Genomic DNA, 23117 nt, shown 5'->3' on the forward strand with positions numbered 1-23117 from the left:
GCAGGGCTACAGTGCAGCAGGTCAACAGGGCGGCAGGGCTGTTGGCCCCCACGGCGGCGGGGTGCAGGTCTCACGGGACGGCAAGGCTGCAGGGAAGCAGGGCGGTAGGTCTGCCGGGCAGCAGAGGGAAGGGCTCCATGCCTCCCAGATTGGCGGGGCTGTAGGATTTTAGGCCTCCAAGGGCAGCAGAGCAACAGGGCAGCAGGGTGGCAGGGCTGCAGGCCTCCCAGGGCAGCAGGGTCGCAGGGCAACAGAGTGGCAGGGCTGCAGTCCTCAAAGGGCAGCAGGGCTTTAGAGCAACAGGCTGTCAGGACTGCAGGCCTCCCAGAATGACAGGGCTGCAGGGCACCAGGGCAGGAGTATTGCAGGCCTCCCAGGTTGGTAGGCCTGCAGGCCTCACAGGGCGGCAGGGCTGCAGGCCTCACAGGGTGGCAGGGCTGCATGGCATTAGGCAGGGTAGCAGGGCAGCAGGGTGGCAGAGCTGCATGCCTCCCAGGGAAGCAGGGCTGCAGGCATCGAAGGGTGGCAGGGCAGCAGGGTGGCAGGGCTACAAGACTCGAAGGGCAGCAGTGCTGTAGGGGAACAGGGCGGCTGTGATACAGGCCTCCCAGTGTGGCAGAGCTACAGGACGTTAGGCCTCCAAGGGTGGCAGAGCGGCAGGGCAGCAGGGCGGCGGGGCTGCAGTCCTCGTTGGGCTGCAGGGCTACAGGAATGGAAGAGCGGCAGGGCAGCAGGGGAGCAGGGCTGCGGGCCTCAGAAGGCGGCCAGGCTTCAGGGCAACAGGGCGGCAATGCTGCAAGCCTCCCAGGGCGACAGGGCTTCAGGCCTCCCAGGGCAGCAGGGCTGCAGGTATGGCACAGCGGCAGGGCTGCAGGGCACCAGGGCAGCACGGATACAGGGCAGCAGGCCAGCAGGGCTACAGGCTCCCAGGGTGGCGGGGTACAGGCCTCACAGGACGGCAAAAATGCAGGGAAGCAGGGCGACAGGTCTGCAGGGCAACAGACGGCAGGGCTGCATGCCTCCCAGTGTGGCGGGGCTGCAGGGCTTTAGTCCTCCAAGGGTAGCCGGGTGGCAGGGCAACAGAGTGGCAGGGCTGCAGTCCTCGTAGGGCAGCAGGGCTGTAGAGCAACAGGCGTCAGAACTGCAGGCCTCCCAGGTGACAGGGCTGCAGGGCACCAGGGCGGGAGGACTATAGACCTCCGAGAGCCACGGGGCTGCAAGCCTCCCAGGGAGGCAGGGCTGCAGGCCTCGCAGGGCAGCTGGTTGGCATGGCTGTCGGGCAGCAGGGCAGCAGGGCTGCAGGGGAGCAGGTTGGCTTGGCTGCGGGGCAGCAGGTTGGCAGGGATGCAGGGCAGCAGGGCGGCAGTGCTTCAGGCCTCCCAGGGTTCCAGGGCTTCCTTCAGGGCAGCGGTGCTCCAGGCCTCGCAGGCCTGCAGGCCTCTCACGGTGTCAGGGCTGCAGGGAAGCAGGGAGCCAGGGCTGCAGGCCTCCCAGGGCAACAAGGCTCCAGGCTTCCCAGGGCGGCAGGGCGGCAGGGCTATAGGGCTCACAGGGTGGCAGGGCTGCATGGCACCAGGCAGGGTACCAGGGCAGCAGGGTGGCAGAGCTGCACGCCTCCCAATGCTGCAGGGCAGCAGGCATCGAAGGGTGGCAGGGCAGCAGGGACACAGGTCTGCCGGCCTCACAGGGCTGCCAGGGTGCAGGGCAGCAGGGAGGGAGGGCTGCAGGCCTCAGAGGGCGGCAGGGCTGCAGGACCCTCAGGGCGGCAGGACTGCAAGGCAGCACAATGCAGTCGGGGTTTGCGGGCTCTCCTGTTGGCACCACTGTCAACAAGCAGACGGCCTTCGGTAACCAGCCAGGTATTCTCCACACTCCTCATTTTACCACGACTGGCTTTGGAGGTCCCAGTGGGATCCCTAGCACTGGGAACACTAGCCCACAAGTTACAGGTACCACTACAGGCCCACAGACCTGGTGGGGCCTGCCGTCCTCAATGGCTCACCATTTACAGCTACTCCTACAGGCCCACAGACCTTGGTGGGGCCTGCCGTCCTCAATGGCCCACCACTGATGGCTACTACGACAAGCTCACAGACGTTTGTGGGACCTGCAATCCCCATGGATGGGCTTAATGTGCCCATGCCAGGTTCCATTCGCTCACAGGCCTCTGGAGCATTCAACGTTGGAGCTGGACTGAAGGGGACATCCAGCACCCCTTCCGCTCGTCCTCTTGGTCAGATAGCCTCCAGTCCATCGCATGGAAGTCCAGCTGCTGCTACAGGAAGGGCAAGTACTGTCCCAGTATTGGGACATGCTTCTAGTGCCACTTTCAATCCAGGCACCTGGGGCCCACCTGCCCAAATCACAGGCGGCACTGTGATGGGAAACAGCACCATTCCCCCTGTTGGAGGCGCTAGTGTGCCCACTGCCCAGACATGTCCCCAAGGGTCACTAGGACGAACAAAATCCGGGGAAGGAACCCCCCCAAGCCACAGCACTTCTCCGTGTGGAAACGCCACCACCACAAAGGTCTTGGTGTCAAAGGTCGTGCGTGTTTCCCTCTTACAGAGCACCAGGGCCTTGCCTGGCCACACGACCTCACTTTTAGTTGCAAGAAGCAGCACCGAGATCTCAGTGCTGCGATGCACTTCTAGTTCTACCTTGCCGCCAGGCACCGGGGCCTTCAGGCCTCTCAGAGCGTCAGGGAAGCAGGGCAGCAGGGAGCCAGGGTAGCAGGGCATCAGAGCAGGGCAGCAGGGCTACAGGCAGCAGGGAGGCAGGGCTGCAGGAATGGCATGGCCGCAGGGTTGCAGGCTTCCCAGGGCAAAGAGGCTGCAGGCTTCGCAGGGCGGCAGGGCTACAGGGCAGCAGGGCAGCAGGACAGCAGGGCAGCAGTGATGCAGGCCTCTCAGGGCAGCAGGACTGCAGGGCAGCCGGGCAGTAGGGCTGCAGGTCTCCGCGTGCGGCAGGGCTGTAGGGCTGCAGGGCGCCACGGCTGTAGGCCTCGCAGGGCCACCGGGCTTCAGGGCAAAGGGCGGCAAAGCTTCAAGCCTCCCAGGGCGTCAGGGCTGCAGGCCTCTCCGGGCGTCAGGGCTGCAGGGCAGCAGGGCAGGAGGGCTCCAGGCCTCCCAGGGAGGCAGGGCTGCAGGCCTCGCAGGGCAGCTGGTTGGCATGGCTGCCGGGCAGCAGGGCAGCAGGGCTGCAGGGGAGCAGGGTGGCTTGGCTGCAGGGCAGCAGGGCTGCAGGGCAGGCCCTCGGGGAAGCAGGCCCCTCACCGCCTCTGGGCCTTGGGGGGCTCCTGAGCTCGCCTTCCTCGGCTTCCCCAGGGAAGGGGGGCCACGCACAGCCTCGGGGCTGAGTGCTCCGGGCCTGGCCGCTGCAGGCCCAGGCCGCGCCCCTCCCCCACGCTGGCGGTTGCCAGGCTGGTGCTCAACCGCCTCCGCCCCTACCCGCCCCGCCCCGCCCCGCCCCGGTGGCCCCGCCCACCTGGGCTGCTGCTGGGGGCGCGGCCCCAGGCCCCGCCCACTGCCTGCCCGCGGAGGGGCCCCCCGGAGTGGCGGGCTCCCGGAGGTGTTCCAGGGACACCTCACAATGGCTGGGCGCAGGGCTCAGCGGCTCAGCTGTGCTGCCCCTGGAGAGGAGCCAGGCGCCTCGGAGACCCTCCCCCAGGCCCGGCGCTCCGACCTCGCGACTCTCGCGCACAGTAGCCCTAAATGGGCAGCCTGCTTTGTAGGTTTCTTCGCCCTCCCCGCCGCCGGCCCCTGCCCGGCCGCGGTCGCCCGCTGCTCACCCCTGCCTGGGACACCGCCCATCCTGGCCGCGACCACCCCGCCGTTCCTGCACCTGCCCCCTGCTCTGGGCGCAGGCCATTCCTCCGGGATCGCAGGCCCCCACCAGCTCGCTGCCACGTGGAGCCCAGGAGGCGGTACCCGCTCCCCCAGGCCGCGTGCCCCCCTCTGGGCCTCCTCGCCGTGGTGAACTGGAGGAACCCTCCGGGTCAACCTGTGCTGGCTGCGCGCAGTTCCCTGGGGTGCGGGCCCTCGAGGACTGTGAGGATCCCTGCTCTGGGGCGCAGGTTCCGGCTCCTGCATTCCCTACCTGCACAGGAAGCCAAGGCTGCGAGTCAGGTACCATCCCCTCCCCTCCCCCTTTGCAGCCCACAGGGGGTGGAGGAGAAGGTCCCAGAGCACCCCGGAGAACAGACCGAGGCTCTTGGTGGGAGTGGCCGCCCCCAGAGCAGTGGGGGGACACCCCTGACATCTGAGCCCCCGGACACCAGTGGCGTTCTCCGCCTCCACCAAGCCAGCCCTGCAACTCTGGACCGCCGTCTCGTGCCCTCCGGAGGGAGCTCGTGGGACAGCACCCAGATGGCTCCCGTGTCCTCCTCTGAAGGCCGCGTTGCCACCTCTTCATGTGGCCCCGTGGGAGATGCCCTCGCGAAGGCCGACAGGGATGCGGCAGTGCTCTGGGGCCCAACCGCATGCCGCCCCTTGCCGCAGGAGACGTGCACACAGGCGGCGGTGGCTGAAGACCATCAGCCTGGGCAGAGCACGCGGGCCGGAGCGAGGAAGGACACGCAGGCTGAGAAGCCCTCGGGCGTGTCGCCACGGAGCCCTCTCCCACCAGCACCTGCCAGCAGGAGGCAGAACAAGAGGAAAATGGCCATGCCCCTCTGTCTGCCATTGCCGCCACCACTACCGCTGCTGTGGGATCGAGGGGACTTGCCCGCACCCCCGAAGCTTCCTTGCGTGGCTCTTGACAAGGACCCAGGCACCTTGCCGAACACCGAGTGTCCCAGGAACACGACCTTGAAGGACAGAACAAAGACCTTGGCAGACTGCAGGGCCGCTCAGCCTGCCCCCTCCTCCCCCCCACTGGCCTCGGAGACTGCAGGCTCCCCGCCCCTGGCCGCTCACGCTGCCCACGGCCCTGTTCCTCCCACCGACTTGGCTGGCCCTTCTGCCAGGCCCCCGATCCTCTCTGTCCCGCCGTCGTCCCCAACACGACATGCTGGTCGGGAAACAGGACATGGAGTTCCTGAATCTCCTCCCCTGGCTGTTCCCGCCGATTCTCTTCCTCCCCTTCCTTCCAGTCCCATTAGGGAAACTCCACTTGGCGGAGGTCCTCCTCCCCCAGGCAGGGCTACGACACCCACCTCTGACCGCCCCACACCTTCCAACACCTCAACCTCCTTACACCCACCCTCCTGCACAAAAGAATCCCCAACCCCCATGTGTGTAGACTCTCCCCCTCTCTTCCTGACAGCCCCTCTCCCAGGCCACTCCACACATAGCTCTGTCGTTGCAGTCCAGCCCGGCACCTCTAAACCGACTTCTTCTCCCACCGCAGCAAAGTCATCTGCTTTGACCTCCAAGCCTATTTCCAATCCTGGTGTCGTGGACATGGACACTACGTCCCCTTCCCGGGCTGTCATCTTCAGCTCGCCCCCACACTCCGGGATGAGCTGTCCTCCGTTTTCCCGGGGCCACTGCAGTATGAAGCAGAGATGCCCTGCGAAAGTTGCAGCATCCACCAGTCTACCTACGTCGATGGCCCCCGGCCCCACCCCACTTGCTGATCAACTCTTCAGCCTCCACATCACCCCTCAGCCCACACATGGGACTCTTGCTGGGAGACATCAAACAGCTGTTCTTCCCAGTGCTCCTATCGCCACTGGCTTGCCCAACCTGAGTTCTGGGGCCACCACCACTCCAGTAGGCAGCACCTCTGCAAACCCCAAACCTCACTCTGACGCCGAGGCCATGGATACCACATCTCCCTCCCGGGCTGTCATCTTCCAGACCCCCCTTGGGTCCCAGAAGAACCGCTTGCCACTGTACAGGGCGCTTCCTGGTTCTGGCAACACACCACCCGGTAGCAGCACTGCCTTGGCCCATGGCTCTACCACTTTACCTCAAAAGTCAGCCATCATACAGGCCTCCGTTTGGATGCATCCTAACCCAGGAATCGCCCCTCACTCTGACGCCGAGGCCATGGATACCACATCTCCCTCCCGGGCTGTCATCTTCCAGACCCCCCCTGGGTCCCAGAAGAACCGCTTGCCACTGTACAGGGCGCTTCCTGGTTCTGGCAACACACCACCCGGTAGCAGTACTGCCTTGGCCCATGGCTCTACCATTTTCCCTCAAAAGTCAGCCATCATACAGGCCTCGGTTTCGATGCATCCTAACCCAGGAATCGCCCCTCACTCTGACCCCGATGCCATGGATACCACATCTCCCTCCCGGGCTGTCATCTTCCAGACCCCCCCTGGGTCCCAGAAGAACCGCTTGCCACTGTACAGGGCGCTTCCTGGTTCTGGCAACACACCACCCGGTAGCAGTACTGCCTTGGCCCATGGCTCTACCATTTTCCCTCAAAAGTCAGCCATCATACAGGCCTCCGTTTGGATGCATCCTAACCCAGGAATCGCCCCTCAATCTGACCCCGATGCCATGGATACCACATCACCCTCCCGGGCTGTCATCTTCCAGACCCCCCCTGGGTCCCAGAAGAACCACTTGCCCCTTTACAGGGCGCTTCCTGGTTCTGGCAACACACCACCCGGTAGCAGCACTGCCTTGGCCCATGGCTCTACCATTTTCCCTCAAAAGTCAGCCATCATACAGGCCTCCGTTTCGATGCATCCTAACCCAGGAATCGCCCCTCACTCTGACCCCGACGCCATGGATACCACATCTCCCTCCCGGGCTGTCATCTTCCAGACCCCCCCTGGGTCCCAGAAGAACCGCTTGCCACTGTACAGGGCACTCCCTGGTTCTGGCAACACACCACCTGGTAGCAGCACTGCCTTGGCCCATGGCTCTACCAGTTTCCCTCAAAAGTCAGCCATCATACAGGCCTCGGTTTCGATGCATCCTAACCCAGGAATCGCCCTTCACTCTGACCCCGATGCCATGGATACCACATCTCCCTCCTGGGCTGTCATCTTTCAGTAACCCCCTGGGTCCCAGAAGAACTGCTCCCACTGTACAGGGCGCTTCCTGGTTCTGGCAACACACCACCTACCAGCAGCACTGCCTTGGCCCATGGATCTACCAGTTTCCCTCAAAAGTCAGCCATCAAACACCCCCGTTTCGCTGCATCCTAACCCAGGAATCACCTCTCAGCCCACAATTGGAGGTCACAATGGGCAACAGCCTAACAATTGCTACCTGATAGGAAAAACAGTTGCCCCAACACAGGCTATCGGCCTGGCCACTCCTATAACTCAGCCACCCGGAGGGACCACAATGCAATCGGGGTTTGCGGGCCTCCTTTTGGCACCACTGTCAACAAGCAGACGGCCCTTGGTAACCAGCCAGGTGTTCTCCACACTCCTCATTCTACCACGACTGGCTTTCAGGTACCACTGGGATCCCTAGCACTGGGAACAGTAGCTCACCAGTTACAGGTACCACTACAGGCCCACAGACTGTCGTGGGGCCTGCAGTCCCCAGTGGCTTACCAGTCACGGCTACCACTACAGGCCCACAGACGTTTGTGGGGCTTACAGTCCTCAGTGGCTCACCACTCAGGGATACCACTGCAGCCCCTCAGACCTTTGTGGGGCCTGCACTCCCCAGGGCATCACTACTCCTGACTACCAGCACAGGCCCACAGATGATTGTGGGGCCTATAGTCCTTAGTGGCTCACCACTCACGGCTACCACCACAGGCCCTCAGACCTTCGTGGGGCTAGCAGTCCCAGTGGCTTATCAGTCACGGCCACCACTACAGGCCCACAGACCTTTGTGGGACCTGCAATCCCCATGGATGGGCTTAATGTGCCCATGCCAGATTCCATTCGCTCACAGGCGTCAGGAGCATTCTACGTTGGAGCTGGACTGAAGGGGACATCCAGCACCCCTCCGCTCGTCCTCTTGGTCAGATAGCCTCCAGTCCATCGCATGGATTCCAGCTGCTGCTACAGGAAGGGCAAGTACTGTCCCAGTAATGGGACATGCTTCTAGTGCCACATTAAGTCCAGGCACCAGGGGCCCACCTGCCCAAATCACAGGTGGTACTGTGATGGGAAACAGCACCATTCCCCCTGTTGGAGGCGCTAGTGCGCCCACTGCCAATACATGTCCCCAAGGATCCCTGGGAGGAACAAAATCCGGGGAAGGACCCCCCCAAGCCACAGCACTTCTCCGTGTGGAAACGCCACCACCACAAAGGTCTTTGTGTCAAAGGTCGTGCGTGTTTCCCTCTTACAGAGCACCAGGGCCTTGCCTGGCCACACGACCTCACTTTTAGTTGCAAGAAGCAGCACCGAGATCTCAGTGCTTCGATGCACTTCTAGTTCTACCTTCCCGCCAGGCACCCGGGGCCCACCTGCCCAGCATGGAAGTGGTGTGAAGGCGGGGAACAACATCACTCCCAAGACTGGAAGACCTGGAATTCCTGCTTTATGTCAGCATCATGGGGGCCCACCTGATGCAAACACAGATGAAAACACCATCGTGTCTATGATGGCAGCCCTCTGTATCAGCAACCGCCCTCAGAACCCTGGGGGCCTACCTGTGTCTAAGGCACCTGGTGCTACCGGGAACAGCACCGTACCTACTGCGACTGGACATCATAATGGTCCCCCATTCCTACAGAGCACACAGAACCCCTGCAAACCACAGCACTGATGGTGCAATGGCGGATACCGCCATGCCTTTTAGGGAGAAATCTCCACTCTTGGAACACGTGGACCTGCCCCTGGTCAGGGCACCCCTCTGACTTTGGTGAGCCAGCACTGTGGGTGCAAGTTCTTGGTCCACTGTTCTGTGCTCTGCGCATGGCTAGGGTACCTTCATAACCTGCCTAGGAGCCGCCACCAACTGGTTCCTTTCTTTTGTCATGAATCTCAACCTCTACGGAACAGATATTCCCCCACATATTCTGTGTCATAGTAAATGGATTTTGCTGTATCGGAGCCTCAATGGGCTCTTATCGTTCCCAGATTACGTAGATATACTTCTACCTCTATAAAACTTTGTTCTTACTAATCTGCCTTTGCTCGTGTGTCTTTTTGTCTCAGCAGTAGAGAAAGAATTAACCTATGTGGGTGTGGTGGGTTGAACCAGACTTTGTGCCAAATTTTCTGTGTCTCAGTGACTGGAATGTGGAAGTAGCCACAGGTTCTGGCTGCACGCACAGACCCCTGAAATCTGCATTTTGAGTGTAAGGGATGGGAATCCAGGAGGAAGGAAGGTCCAAAGGAGGGAGAGATGAGGTGACTCGTCCTTGCCTCCACCCTCTGTGCTTTGCTCTCCTCTCCCCGACTCTGACCTCAATAGAGGTTGAATAACCCTTGATGAGTGAAAGGAAACCACCCTATGATTTTAGTTTTCTAAAACTAAGTGTTTTCTTGGGTGCCTTCTTAGTTTAGACTTAGGCCAGTCTTCCTTACGTGTTCCCACTTCACCCAGAGAAGACAGATTTGAGCCCGGAGAAACAAATGGAAAGAGAGCACATACACGCCTGCTCTGTCTGTGTGTGTTAGAAATTTCACTTGACTTAGAATTTATTGTGCTGCTTAAGCGCACTAGAACAGGTCCTTTTCAATAATCAGCCCAGCGCTGATCTAAATCACTAAAATATCAAATCACCTGTGTCACCATTGTGCCCAGTTCTGACTCTTCTGGATCCCCACTAGACTTAATAAAGGCAAAATTCCTGACCTTGTGCGTCTTACCTTCTAGTTGGAGGGGAGAAAAATACATACGTGTAAATTTTCTGCTAGGATAGTCATTTACATCTCCTATGGAAACCAAAGTTGGATACGAGCAGTGACGCTGTAGGCAGAGAGAAACACAGTTTTCAATTTTAATAGTGGACAGGATAAGCCTCACCAGAAAGTGGGATTTGAGAGACTGGAGGGAGGTGAATGAATCAAATATCTGAAGGAAAAGCATTTTAAATAATTGGAATAATCACTGCAAAGACCCATAAGAGGGGTACCGGATACCCTCAGGGAGCAGTTATAAACTAATTTGGGTGGCTGGCAAAGGTCAGCAGAGGGAGGAAAGAGAAGATTTGGGTTGAATACTCTGCACCGTTTATTGGCTGTGCGATGACAAATGGTAGACCAACCTTCAAGCGTCTCCAGGAACTCAGTGCTTTCTCCGTGGCCTATTTATGTTGCAAGATTTTGGGAAGGCTAAGATAAGGAAGTAACTTATAACCCATGTTCTTGTTATTCTATAAATAAGGATAGATGCACAGATGATAGGTAGGTAGGTAGGTAGGTAGGTAAGTAAGTAGATATACAGATAGAGATAGGATGGAGATAGGGCATATGCATATATATGCATGCTAATGAGCTCCTTAGGCAATAGTGCTTTCCTTGCCTTCAGCAGGCAATTCAAATAGGAGATCCCATTTTAACAGGAGCATAAAAGTGCCTACTTTTATGAAGTAAACACGTGGAAAAATATGATAACTGAGCTTAAAAATGCACAGGACTGAGCCTAGTGCAACATTTATGAGATCAGCCCTGTAAAAACAAAGAGCACCAGCACACAGAGGCTGCTGGACCCCTCCAGGCACCCTGCTGCCTGATTCATTTACTCTAAGTTGTTTATTACAGTTCCAGAGGATCAAAGCTCCTGCTCCCTGGCTGCAAAGAATTGCCTACCCTTTGTAGTCAGAACTGCCTCTCAGAAGCAGGGTTGAAATCCAGTTTGCTTCTAATAGTCCTGCACCCTCTCTCAGCCCTGTCTGGTAATGTTACCAGGGACAACTTTTAAAAATTCCTACTTCTTGACTTTTTTTTTTTTAAGCCTTCAAGCTAAAAGTAATACCCTGAATAATATTTGTTAAATAATTAACAAATATGTGGTAGAAGTAAAGATGATTTTGAATATCATGCTTTGATGCACTTATGCAGTAGAAGCAATTTCTATATAGACATTTTATTTTTATGAAAAGAATACCTGAGCCTAACAGCAACTTGAATGATAGTGAAATGCAGCCCTTCTCCCTCAAGGTCCCCTCTCCAGAGTCAGTTTCTTGCTACTTTGATGTCATCCCCACAATTCTAAACGTTATGCTTATCCTGCTGTATCATGACATACTCATTTTAGACAATGTTTTTACCACTCTAACATGATGGAGGAAGATAAATTCCACTCCTATTTTTTTTTCCTCCCTCTTCCTTTCCAAACATCATATTCAATTAATTTTGCTGCTTCCTCATTGTACCTTCATGTAACTGCGCTGGGTTTATTGGTGAAGGCAGTGGTAGCAAAGGGCTAAAAGCTGTGGTTCTAATGATGCACCACTTGAATTAGAATCACAACCTACCTTATGGGGTTGCTTAGGATAATGCAAATAGTAACGTATTTGCAGCCTTTAGTGTCTGACACAAGCTCAAGAAATATTAACAATTATTTATTTCTTGTGTTACTTACTTTCACCCTAATCTTGTGATTTTCCTCTATGCATGAGCCTGTGTGCCATGGCTCCTCTGCCTTGCCTTTCCCCTTGCATAACTAACTCACTTAACTCACTTTCTATCAATAACATGTTTGCTTTTGTTTGTGCTGTTAGTATTTACATGTTTCCATACAATTGTAGCAAAGTGTTCTGTGTTTTATCCACAGCTTGGCTCTAAGGGCTGAAAACCAACAGCCTGTATTGACCAAGTATTGCTTAGTCCTGGGGAAAATAATGTGGTAGGATTATATTTTCTATTCTGTCAGTATAGCACTCCTACTTGTCTTTTCCATTCCTTGTTTAAAATTATGCTCTATTTTAGTTTGCTTGATATTTCATCTACTATTTTCTCATACATTTTTAATAATTTTTCTTAAAATTTGAATTGTTTCCCTCTTTTTTCAATCCTTGCACTGCTCGATCACTCATTAATAATTTTATTTTCTTTTTTTTGAGATTTATTTATTTGACACAGAGAGAGAACATGGTAGACAGAGGGAAAGGGAGAAACAGGCTCCCTGCTGAGCAAGGAGCCTGGTTCAGCGCTCAATCCCAGGACCCCAAGATCATGACCTGAACTGAAGGCAGATCATTCACGTACTGAGCCACTCAGGCGACCTAAACTATTTTGTTTTCAAACTCAGTGGTGTTTACTTAGCCAGGTCCCTTCCTTTCCTAGAACCCTTCACCCCTCCCCCTTCTCAGTTTGGAAGATACAAGATCAAAGTATAAGAGAAAGGGAGCCAAAGGGGCCATTCAAACTGCTTTTAGGCTAAGCCAGAAATGCTCACTAATCACTAATTATGAAAAATGCATAATTCTGACCCCACTATCCTAAGTTTGTAGCTCTATGGGAGAAAAAACAGTCTGGATTTCAACCAGCACTCCAGGTAATTATGATGCAAATAGTCCACTTTCTATATTATACCAAATACTGGTTTAGACCTTAAGTGAGAGTTTACCAGAGGCCCCATACATTTTACAAGATTAAACATTTTATATGGCATTTTGGGCTACAACTCCAGTTAGTAATAAGCAGGACATTTTCCCTACATATATTTCTCAAGAACTAAATGGTAGCTTGTGAAAAATTTCAGTGGTTCAGACTCATGTATGCATATCTTTCTTGCCCTAAATATATTCATTTTAAAGATCTAGAAACTACCTGAGTGTGATGTGCCTGTACAGGCCCTTCCTGACCCAATCACTGCTAAGATCCCAGGGTCATGTGATGTAACCAGGCTTCCCAGCAGCAGTTCACACCTCACCTGAGACAGAGCTGGAAATGTTCTTTTTAGCAGTCCTAAGACAGTGTTGTCCTCAGATATCCCTTCCAGATTAGGAAAACTGAGGCTGGCAGAATCAAACAGGTGCTAAGAATTAGAGCCATGATGTGGATCTCCTGATTTTGTCTGAGGCTACTGGTGCGAGGAGGGCAACCAAACAAAACAAGACAAAACCAGGCCTGAAAAATTCTCTCTCTGATGTAGTGTCTTTTTGTTAAATCCATGCTGAGCTTGACATCAGAGACTTAGAAGTAGATTTTCATAACGTGGAGGACGAATGAAAGTTTATGCATAAAGAGATGGCAGTGAAGGGCCTTGAGGTAAAGGCTTTAAAACAGAAGTTCAGTTTCTAGTTTTCCATTAGACTAATCAAGGCTGTCATACAGAAATTTGGAAACACTGGCTACTACCTAAGTTAGCCACATGGACAATCACTCAAAAATATTTTCTTGACAGAAATATCTTTCTGTTCCCCTTAAAAAGACTTATATTGATTTCATCAAATATATATCTCAAAGTTATGACAGGATGTTAAAAAGACTTATATTGATTTCATCAAATATATATCTCAAAGTTATGACAGGACGTTGAGAAAGTTATATGCTTGAATTTTGCATTTATCATTGTTAACAAACATATTTGTAGTTCTTACACTATGACAAATACTTAGCAAATATTAACTCACTTAATCCTCATAATAGCAACCTATCGGTATTATTCATAATATCCACTTTTGGGGGGAAACCAGAAAGGTTATATAGCTTGTCCAAGTCACACAGTAAGTTGGTAGCAAAATCCAGGATTTAAAACCAGACCATCTAGACTTTAATCACTTTGCTGTGTTACCTTATTATAAACTGTGTTTAGGAAAAGGACTAAGTTGACAAGCATGAACTCAAAGCAGAAGAGAGATATGAGGAAATGAATGAGCACAGAAACTGGAGAGGAGTTAATTTTCAGAAATTGCTGGTAGTAAGACCTAGAAATAATAATCTGGTTGAAATGTTAATTTCAGGTAGCACCTGAATCCATTGAGAAATGCCTTTGTTTTCTTTAAGCTTTAGAAAGACTGGTTGAATGAAGAGTAATGAAAATTGAAAGGGAAATAATGTGACTTGAATGAGAAAAAAGGAACCTTTCTCCTCCAAGTATTAGAAGACGGAGGTTGTGGGGAGAAGAAAGATCTTCCTACCAGGCATCTAGACATTTTTACCAGGATGAACATGAAGAAAAATGATGACCATTGTACTGGTTTTGATGATTCCTCAAAACCAAAGCTTTAGTTTCCAAAAATAAAATACATTCACAGCATCCCTACTGAGCAACAGACATGTTGCTAAGTGCATGTCCAGTCACACATTTTTTCCAGTCACAGTTCCTATGAAGTATAAGTTCCCTATGGCTGCTGTAACAAATCACCACAAAGTTGGTGGCTTAAAACACATTTATTTTCTTACAGGTCTGAAAGTCAGAGGTCTGAAAACATTTTCACTAGGCTGAAATCAGGAGTTGACAGGGCTGTGCTCCCTCCGGAAGCCCTAAAGGAGAATCCATTCCTTGCCTTTTCTAACTTCTGGTGGCTGCCAGCATTCCTAGGCTTTTGGCCACATCCATCTGATCCCTGCTTCTTTGACACATTGTCTTTGTAGTAAAATCTCATTCTCCCTTTCTTTTAGAAGAACACTTGGGATTACTTTCAGGGTCCATCAGATAATCCAAAATAATATAAAAGCTCCATCTTCAGATCCTTAGCAATCCCATCTGCAAATCCCTTTTGCCATTTCAGGTAACATTCTCAAGTTTTGGGGATCAAGGCATGGACATTTTGGAGTAGGAGTATTATTCAACCTATAATAAGGCAGTTACTTTACTTTCTAAGATGCAGGAAATAAGTTTAGGAAGTAATTTGTCCCAAGGCCTTAAGATGTTTCAGAATGGCAATTTTTAAATTCTGGCATCCTGACTTTCAGACGCATTCAACCACTGCTAACCTGTGGTGTTTTGTTTTGTTTTTAAAGATTTTTTATTTATTCATTAGAGACATAGAGAGAGAGAGGCAGAGACACAGGCAAAGGGAGAAGCAGGCTCCATGCAGGGAGCCCGACGTGGGACTCGATCCTAGGTCTCCAAGATCACACCCTGGGCTGAAGGCGGCGCTAAACCGTTGAGCCAACCAGGCTGCCCCCTAACCTGTGTTCTTAACCACTGGGTATGCTTGTTTAAGAGTCACAAGTCTCAGGACCACATTGGATGAAAGTCTGTGTCCTGTCTTCTTTTGCACTTTGTTCTCCTGGTGTATTAATGAACGTTGCCTGGAGTAAAAAGAGTTCAGAAAACTGCTATTTAGGCTTACTAAGAGAAAGCATTCTTTGTTCGGTTTGCACTTGGTAATGGAGGGCTTTTTTAACTGAATATGTCACCAAGCAGTGTGACCACTACTTCGTATACATAAACAACAAGACAATAAAAACTGTAGAGGCAAAGGTGTAAGGGACTTGTCTAAGGCCATCCTGGAGGGCAGAGAAAGAGCTAGTACCAGCTGTCAGGTGCCCAAAGCTGAATGCATCCTATCCGGTTCTGATTAAGCACCTGTTCAGAGGGATTGTGACTGATCACCCAGCACCTGAGATCTTCTGCCCCAACTTCAAGACTGAAATTAGCTGAGGGATCACAGGTGCTTGTACTAATCACTAATCCATAATTGGCTAATGCCATCGTTTCTGGGAGAGAACTTGGCCCCTTTAAAATCCCTTTCTGCTTGAGAAAGAGCAGAGCAGCCTTTGCTTCTCTGGCCATGACCTACTATGCTTTGCAAAGGTGATTTGGCAAGTGCAGCTGCAAACCCATCTCCAATATCAGACATCTATGGAAAATTCCAGTCGAGTTCGAGACCCAATCACAGTACATTTTCCTGAGGATCAGTAATGATTTGCTGAGGATCAGTAATGCTCTCTGTATGCTGGCTGACAAGGGCATGATCTCTGTGCTTATTATGCTCCATTTGTCAGCTCTACTCTGACATAGTTGTCCGTGGATTCCTGAGGAATATTTGAGGTACTTAGGCACCATTTCAGGAGCTGCTCCTGCCTGTATCCTCTCATTTCTTAATCAACATTTCCTCGTTGAGACTCTAAATAATCCAACCTCTGTGGGTTAGCAGAGGCATTCCTCCCTACTCTGCTTCATTTGAATCTCTATGCCCCAGAGGGTCTCCATACATGGAATCAGGTATCTGCCATCATCCTTATATTCAGAAGCTGGGACTACAAGGGTAATTGGCAAGTTCATTAGCCTTTCCATTTCTTTCCCTCTTGATTGTTTAAGAGTGATTTGCTACAGACTGTGTGTTTCAACATTTTGCAAAGCTCAGTGGTGCAGAGACAATAGTGGAATTCTGCCCCAGGAGAAACAGACGTTCTGTTAATTGTTCTTTTCTTATAGAACAGAAAACAGATTCATCTATCACAAAGTTACTCAACATTTCTCTAAGTGTATTGCACAGGATCGGGATTAGACTGAGGATACACTGCCTTTCCTATTGGAAGATGCTTTGCATTCCATAGCATGAAGTTTGCATGGTGAGAAATGGAGTTTAACCTCCCGACTACTGGTTCCTGAGATTCAAATCCCTTAGATTTCCCATTCTTACACTGTTGTAGAAGAAGGAATGGTTGGCCAAATTCTTGGTCAGATGTTTATAATTCCTAATTTGTCACTTGTCTTGTAACTTTTATTTTATTTTATTTATTATTTATTTATTTATTTATTTATTTATTTATTTATTTATTTATTTATTTTTTGGAGTTCAATTTGCCAACATATAGCATAACACCCAGTGCTCATCCCATCAAGTGCCCCCCTCAGTGCCTGTCACCCAGTCACGCCCACCTCCCCTTCCACTACCTCTTGTGTGTTTCTCAGAGTTAGGAGTCTCTCATGTTCTGTCATCCTCACTGATATTTTCACTCATTTTCTCTCCTTTCCCCTTTATTCCCTTTCACTATTTTTTATATTCCCCAAATGAATGAGACCATATAACGTTTGTCCTTCTCCGATTGACTTACTTCACTCAGCATAATACCTTCCAGTTCCATCCACGTTGAAGCAAATGGTGGGTATTTGTCGTTTCTAATGGCTGAGGAATATTCCATTGTATACATAAACCACATCTTCTTTATCCATTCATCTTTCGATGGACACGAGGCTCCTTCCCCAGTTTGGCTATTGTGGACATTGCTGCTATAAACACTGGGATACAGGTGTCCCGGCGTTTCACTGCCTCTATATGTAACTCTGTTTAGATTACTTTTTGCCATGTAGAATTTTTTAAGTTACACGAAGTCCAATCCACTGTCTGGTTCTTTCTGATATCTCCCTTTCATGTTCTGCTTAGGCAAAGACTTCATCATAATAAGAACAGTATTTCTCATCCTACCTTACGTTCCTCTATATTATTCTTTTCTTACAATAAAATATTACCAAATGCATACTATACAGGCAGTTTTTACTCTGCATTGCACACCTCTGCACAAATTTCAGTTACCACTATTTAGTTAAATAATATTGGTCCCAGAGCAACACAATTCACGTTTCAGTTACCACCATATATTAAGGGTGAGAAAGAACATGAAGTACAAACTTCATAGCTATTTCCTCAGATCTCAAATTACCATGCAGATAACAGATGTGTGTCGTGATCAGCAGTCACTTCCTTCACGGTCGGGCAGTGCTTGGTCCCAGTGCATGTTATTCAGTTCACACACAGATACCCAAACAGCAAACATGTCATTCTTCTGCTTCTTTGTCCTCCTCTTGAACATCCACATCACAGATCACAAAACTGGACAATCTTGAGTGGGAGGGAGAGACAACAAAGGCACACGTGTCACAAGGGAACAGAAAGCGATTCTTTGGAAGCGCAATTCTCACAGAATATGAAGGAACCGCTGCAGAAATAGCTGCCTCGGGGAATGCTGAATCTGCAGGCACAGTGAGAGTAAATATGCAACCAAAGCTACTTAGTAAAGGCACAATCAGTACCTGTGGAAAGGGGTCAGGACAAAAGGATGAAGATGTCCGAGAGTAAACGATGTCAGCCAAAAGCTTCACATTAAAGGAACTTTCAGATATATCTCCCCACATTAAAAGCACAAAGGATAAAATGTCAGAAGTGGATACCAGACTCAGAATGGAGTATGACACTTTGCCAAGGCACGGAAGAGATTCCTGCTCTTTATCGTCAGCTACACGGCAGGAGGAGGGCAAGCACTGTGCAAAATAGCCTTGATAGAAGTCATTTCTTTTTATTTTTTTGGAGTGGTTTTAGGTTCATAGCAAAACTGAGCAGAAAGTAGGGAGTTCACATATCTCTTCTGCCCCCATGTAAGCACAGTATCAACTTCCCACACCAGAGTGGCATATCTGTTAAAATTGATGAGCCTACATCAAAATATTATTATGGCTCAAGTCGACAGTCATTGGTTCATTCTTGGTGTCCTATATTCTATGACTTTGGACAGATGTATAATGACATATATCTACCTCTGTAGTCTAGTTTCCCTGTCCCCCAAATCCTCTCTGCTCTGCCTTTTCATCCCTTTCTTGACCCTAATCCCTGGAAAACTATTGACATTTTTACCATCTCCATACTTTTATCTATTCTAATATGTCATAGACTAGAAATCATATAATGTGTAGTCTTTCAGATTGGCTTCTTTGGTTCAGTAATATGCATTTAAGTTTCTTCCATGTATTTTCATGGCTTGAGAGCCCATTGTTTTTTAGCACTGAATAGTATTCCAGTGTCTGGATGTACCACAGATATTCATCCATTTATGCATTGAAGTATACCTTGGTTGATAACAAGTGTTGGCAATTAAAGCTACTGTGGACATCCATATGCAGCTTTTTATGTGGACTTTTCAACTTCTTTGGGTAAATACCAAGGAGAGCAATTGCTAGGTTGTATGGCAAGAAAATGTTTAGTTTTTCTTGTTTGCTTTTTAATTTTTTTTATTTGAGTGTAGTTGACACACAAGATTAATTAGTATCAGGTGTATAACATAGTGTGATTCAACATCTCTATAGATTATGCTGTGCTCACCACAAGTGTGGCTGCCATCTGTCACCACACAACATCATTACAATATCATTGACTGCATTTTCTATGTTCTACCTTTAATTCCTGTGACTTCATTCATTCCATAACTAGAAGCCTATATCTCCCACTCCTCTTCACACATTCTATCCATCTGAACACCCCCCTTCCCTCTGGCAACCATCGGTTTGCTTTCTGTATTTATAGGATTCTGCTTTTTGTTTGTCCATTTACTCATTTGTTTTAACAGTATGTTTACTTTATATAAAATCACCAAACTATCTTCCAAAGTAGCTGCACCATTTCACACACCAACTAACAATGAACAAGACTTTGTGTTGCTCTACATTGTTGTCAGGAGTCAGCATTTGATGTTGTCAGTGTTCTGGAGGCTGGCATTTCTAATAGGTGTGGACAACCTTCCTCTGATCACTTATTAGTTTCAGAAGTTTTTGGATATTTTTCTGATTTTTTTTCACATATTAGACAGTCATGTCATCTGCAAAAACGAAGACAGTTTTAGTTTCTCCTTTTCCATCTGTACTCATTTTATTTCCTTTTCTTGGCTCATTGCATTAGCTAGAATTTCTGGTAAATGTTGAAAGGGAGTATTGAGTGGAAATCCCCTATCTTGTTCCTAACCATAGCAGGAAAGATTTTAGTTTCTCACCGTTAAGTGTGATGTTAGCATAATGCTGGCCTCATAGAATGAGGTAGGAAGTATTCCCCCTGCTTTAATCTTCTAAAAGATATTGTGTAGAATTGGTATAATTTCTTCCTTAAATGGTAGAGTTAATCAGTAAACACATCTGGGCCTGGCGTTTTCTGTTTTGAGAGTTATTAATTATTGATTCAATTTTAAAAGTAAATATAGGCTTATTCAGATTATCTATTTCTCTTTGTGTGAGTTTTCAAAGATTGTCTTTCCAGGAATTGGCCTGTTTCATCCAGATTCTTCTCAACTGGGTAGGCATAGAGTTGCTCATAGTATTCCTTTGCTATCCTTCTAATGTCCATGGGATATGCATTGATGATATCCTGTCCTCCATTTCTGATATCAATAGTTTGTCCTCTCTCTCTCTCTCTCTCTATCTCCCATTAATCTGACTAGAACCTTTTAAATTTTATGTTTTCAAAGAATCAGATTTTGGTTTTGTTGACTTTGTTGATTTTCTGTTTTTATTTTTATTTTTTTTAAGATTTATTTATTTAAAAAAAAAGATTTATTTATTTATTCATGAGAGACACAGAGAGAAAGAGACAGAGACATAGGCAGAGGGAGAAGTAGGCTCCCCATAGGGAGCCTGATGTGGGACTGGATCCTGGACCCTGGGATCATGCCCTGAGCCAAAGGCAGACGCTCAACTGCTAAGCCACCCAGGTGTCCCAATTATCTGTTTTTAATTTCTCTGATTTTTACTGTTTCTTTTTTTCTGCTTACTTTGGATTATATTTTATCTTCTTTTCCTAGTTTCTTAAGGTAGAAGCTTAGGTGATTGATTTTAGATATTTCTTCTTTTCTAATTACACATCCAATGCTATAAATTTCCCCCTGTGCTCTGTTTTTGCTGCATCCCACAAGTTTTGATCTGTTCTCATTTTCATTTTGTTCAAAATATTTTAAAAGTTCTCTTGAGATTTTTTTTTTTTACCTATGCATTATTTAGAAGTGTGTTGTTTAATCTCCCAAGTATTTGGGGGATTTTCTAGTTATTTATTTGTTTTTGATTCCTCATTTAGTTTCACTGTGGTCTGAGAACAAACATTATGATTTCTGTTGTTTTAAATTTGTCATGTGTTTTAGGGCCCAGAACATGGTCTATCTTGGTGTATATTCCACATGAGCTTGAGACATATATTCTACTGTTAAATGAAGTGGTCTATAATGTTTGTTAAATACATTTGGTTGATGGTGCTGTGGAATTCAGCTATATTTTGATTTTCTGCCTGCTGGATCTATCCATTTATGGTGAAGGGATGTAGAAGTCTCCAGCTATAATCATGGATTCATCTCTTTCTCCTTACATTTTTATCAGTTTTTGTCTCACAAAGTTGGATATTTTGTTGTTAGGTATATACACATTAAAAATTATGTCTTCTTAAAGAATAGACCCCTCTATTATTACATAATACCTCTCTTTGTACCTGATACTTTTCTTTGTCTTGAAGTCTTCTCTGTCTGAAATTAATATAGCCCCTTACACTGATTCATATGAGCACGGTATATTTTTCTCCACCCATTTACTTTTAATCTATATGTATTTTTATATTCAAAGTAGATTTCTTATGGTTAGATCTTGTTTTTTTTACCCTCTCTGATAATCTCCTTCTTTTATTTTATTTATTTTTTTCTAAGATTTTATTTTTTTATTCATGAGACACAGAGGGAGAGAGAGAGAGAGAGAGAGAGAGAGAATGGCATAGACACAGGCAGAGGGAGAAGCAGGCTCCATGAAGGCAGCCTGATGTGGGACTCAATCCCAGGACTCTAGGATCATGCCCTGGGCCGAAGGCAGGCACTAAACCGCTGAGCCGCCCAGGGATCCCCAATCTCCTTTTTAAAATTATATATTTAGACTGTTGCAATTTAAAGTGGTTATTTATATAATTGGATTAATTTCTAATTAATATCTAACATATTTGTTACTGTTTTGTATTTGTCGCTCTTATTCTTTTTCCTATTTTTGTTTGTCACTCTTTTCCTGCCATTTGTGGTGTCAATTAAGCATTTTGCATGATTCAATTTTCTTTCTTTCTTTCTTTCTTTCTTTCTTTCTTTCTTTCTTTCTTTCTTTCTTCTTTTTTTTCTTTCTTTCTTTCTTTTATTTCCAAACTCATTTATTTCTTAGAGTCCAAAACTTTGTGAGCCCTGGCCCAGAAAGTTCTCCTGGTCCTGATGGAGATCCAAGCTTCTTAAGCCTCAAACTCAAATTCAAAGTACTGTGGGTGAAGTAGTGGATGTGGACATAACCACCCTCACCACCGCTGTTATAGCTCTTGCCATTGGGATGGAAGGCAATGCTGTTGATGGGTCTGAGGTGACCCTTGATTCTTCCAAACTCTTCTTCAAAGGTCAAGTGGAAGAATCTGGCTTCAAACTTGCCAATCCTGGTAGAGGTGGGGTTACATCCATGGCTTCCTGACCACCACCCAGCACCACATGGTCATAGTTGGGAGAGAGGGCAGCTGAGTTGACTAGATGTTCTGTCCGGAAAGTCTTCTGGTCTTCAAGAGTTTTGGAGTCAAAGAGCTTAGCTGTGTTGTCCTTGGAAGCAGTGACAAACATGGTCATGTCCCTGGATAACTGGATATCATTGATCTGCCAGGAGTGCTCCTTAACATTCACCAGTACTTCTCCAGACTTGCCGCTATACTGGTTGAGCTCTCTGCCTTCATGACCCGCGATGATGCACTCCCCCAGGGGTCCCCAAACAGCACTAGTGATCTTGGAGTTGTTGCAAGGGATCTTCATGTAGAGCTCATTGTTATCAATTTGGCTTGGATCCCGCAGGTCAAAGAAGCTCACAAAGCACTGGTAGCCCATCTGTTTGTCTGTGGAGAACATGATGATGTTGCCCCCAAAATCAAAGCCACGCGTCCTGACAGCTGAATTGGTCTGGAGTAGAGCCAACTGCTTCCCTGTTTCACAGTCCCAGAGACGACAGCTATTATCAGCTGAGCCGGTTAAGGACATGTTTGGTGTCCCAGTCAGCATCTACACACCACACAGCTCCACTATGGCCCATGTAAGTGCCCAGCCTCTCACCATTCACACATTGACAATAGGGTCCTTGGCCACCGTGAAGAGGAGGTCTCCCTCGCGGTTGTACTTAATCTGCATAATGGATCGTTCATGCCCCTGCAGCAGGATTGGCTTCATCCTGGCGTTGACTCGAGGGAAACCTCAACTTTCCATCCTTTAAAAAATCCAGGGACACCTGGGTGGCTCAGTGATAGAGCATTTGCCTTCAGCTCAAGGCATGATCCCAGGGTCTGGGGATAGAGAATCACATCAGGCTCCCCAGAGGGAGCCTCCTTCTTTCTCCCTCTGCTTATTTCTCTGCCTCTCTCTTGATGTCTCTCATGAATAAATAAATAAAATCTTTATTTAAAAAATCCAGATTTGAAGTACTGGATGAAATTAACTGCAGTAAGTAAGCTCTTAGTGACATGATGTTGTGGTGTGGGAGTGGAAGCATTCTAGAGTCCTACCACTAGATTTCAGTCTTGCAGTGAGCTTGTGCCCCTGAGCTACACACTTCACAAATGCCTCTCAGGTTTTGCTCCCACCTGTTGATAGGGAC

General features: G+C 48.8%; 1 protein-coding gene and 1 pseudogene across 1 annotated transcript; one reads left to right on the forward strand and one right to left on the reverse strand.

Annotated features, from left to right (window-relative positions):
* Window positions 1-3713: 3713 nt before the first annotated feature.
* Window positions 3714-6959, forward strand: LOC129500009 (nuclear pore-associated protein 1-like). The gene has a single exon (XM_055310162.1). The coding sequence runs from the start codon at window positions 3714-3716 to the stop codon at window positions 6957-6959; it is 3246 nt and encodes a 1081-aa protein (XP_055166137.1).
* Window positions 6960-21726: 14767 nt separating this feature from the next.
* Window positions 21727-22693, reverse strand: LOC129500861 (eukaryotic translation initiation factor 3 subunit I-like; annotated as a pseudogene).
* Between the last annotated feature and the right edge of the window lie 424 nt (window positions 22694-23117).

The sequence above is a fragment of the Nyctereutes procyonoides genome, unplaced genomic scaffold (genome assembly GCF_905146905.1).
Source record: "Nyctereutes procyonoides isolate TBG_1078 unplaced genomic scaffold, NYPRO_anot_genome, whole genome shotgun sequence".
NCBI classification, from domain to species: domain Eukaryota; kingdom Metazoa; phylum Chordata; class Mammalia; order Carnivora; family Canidae; genus Nyctereutes; species Nyctereutes procyonoides.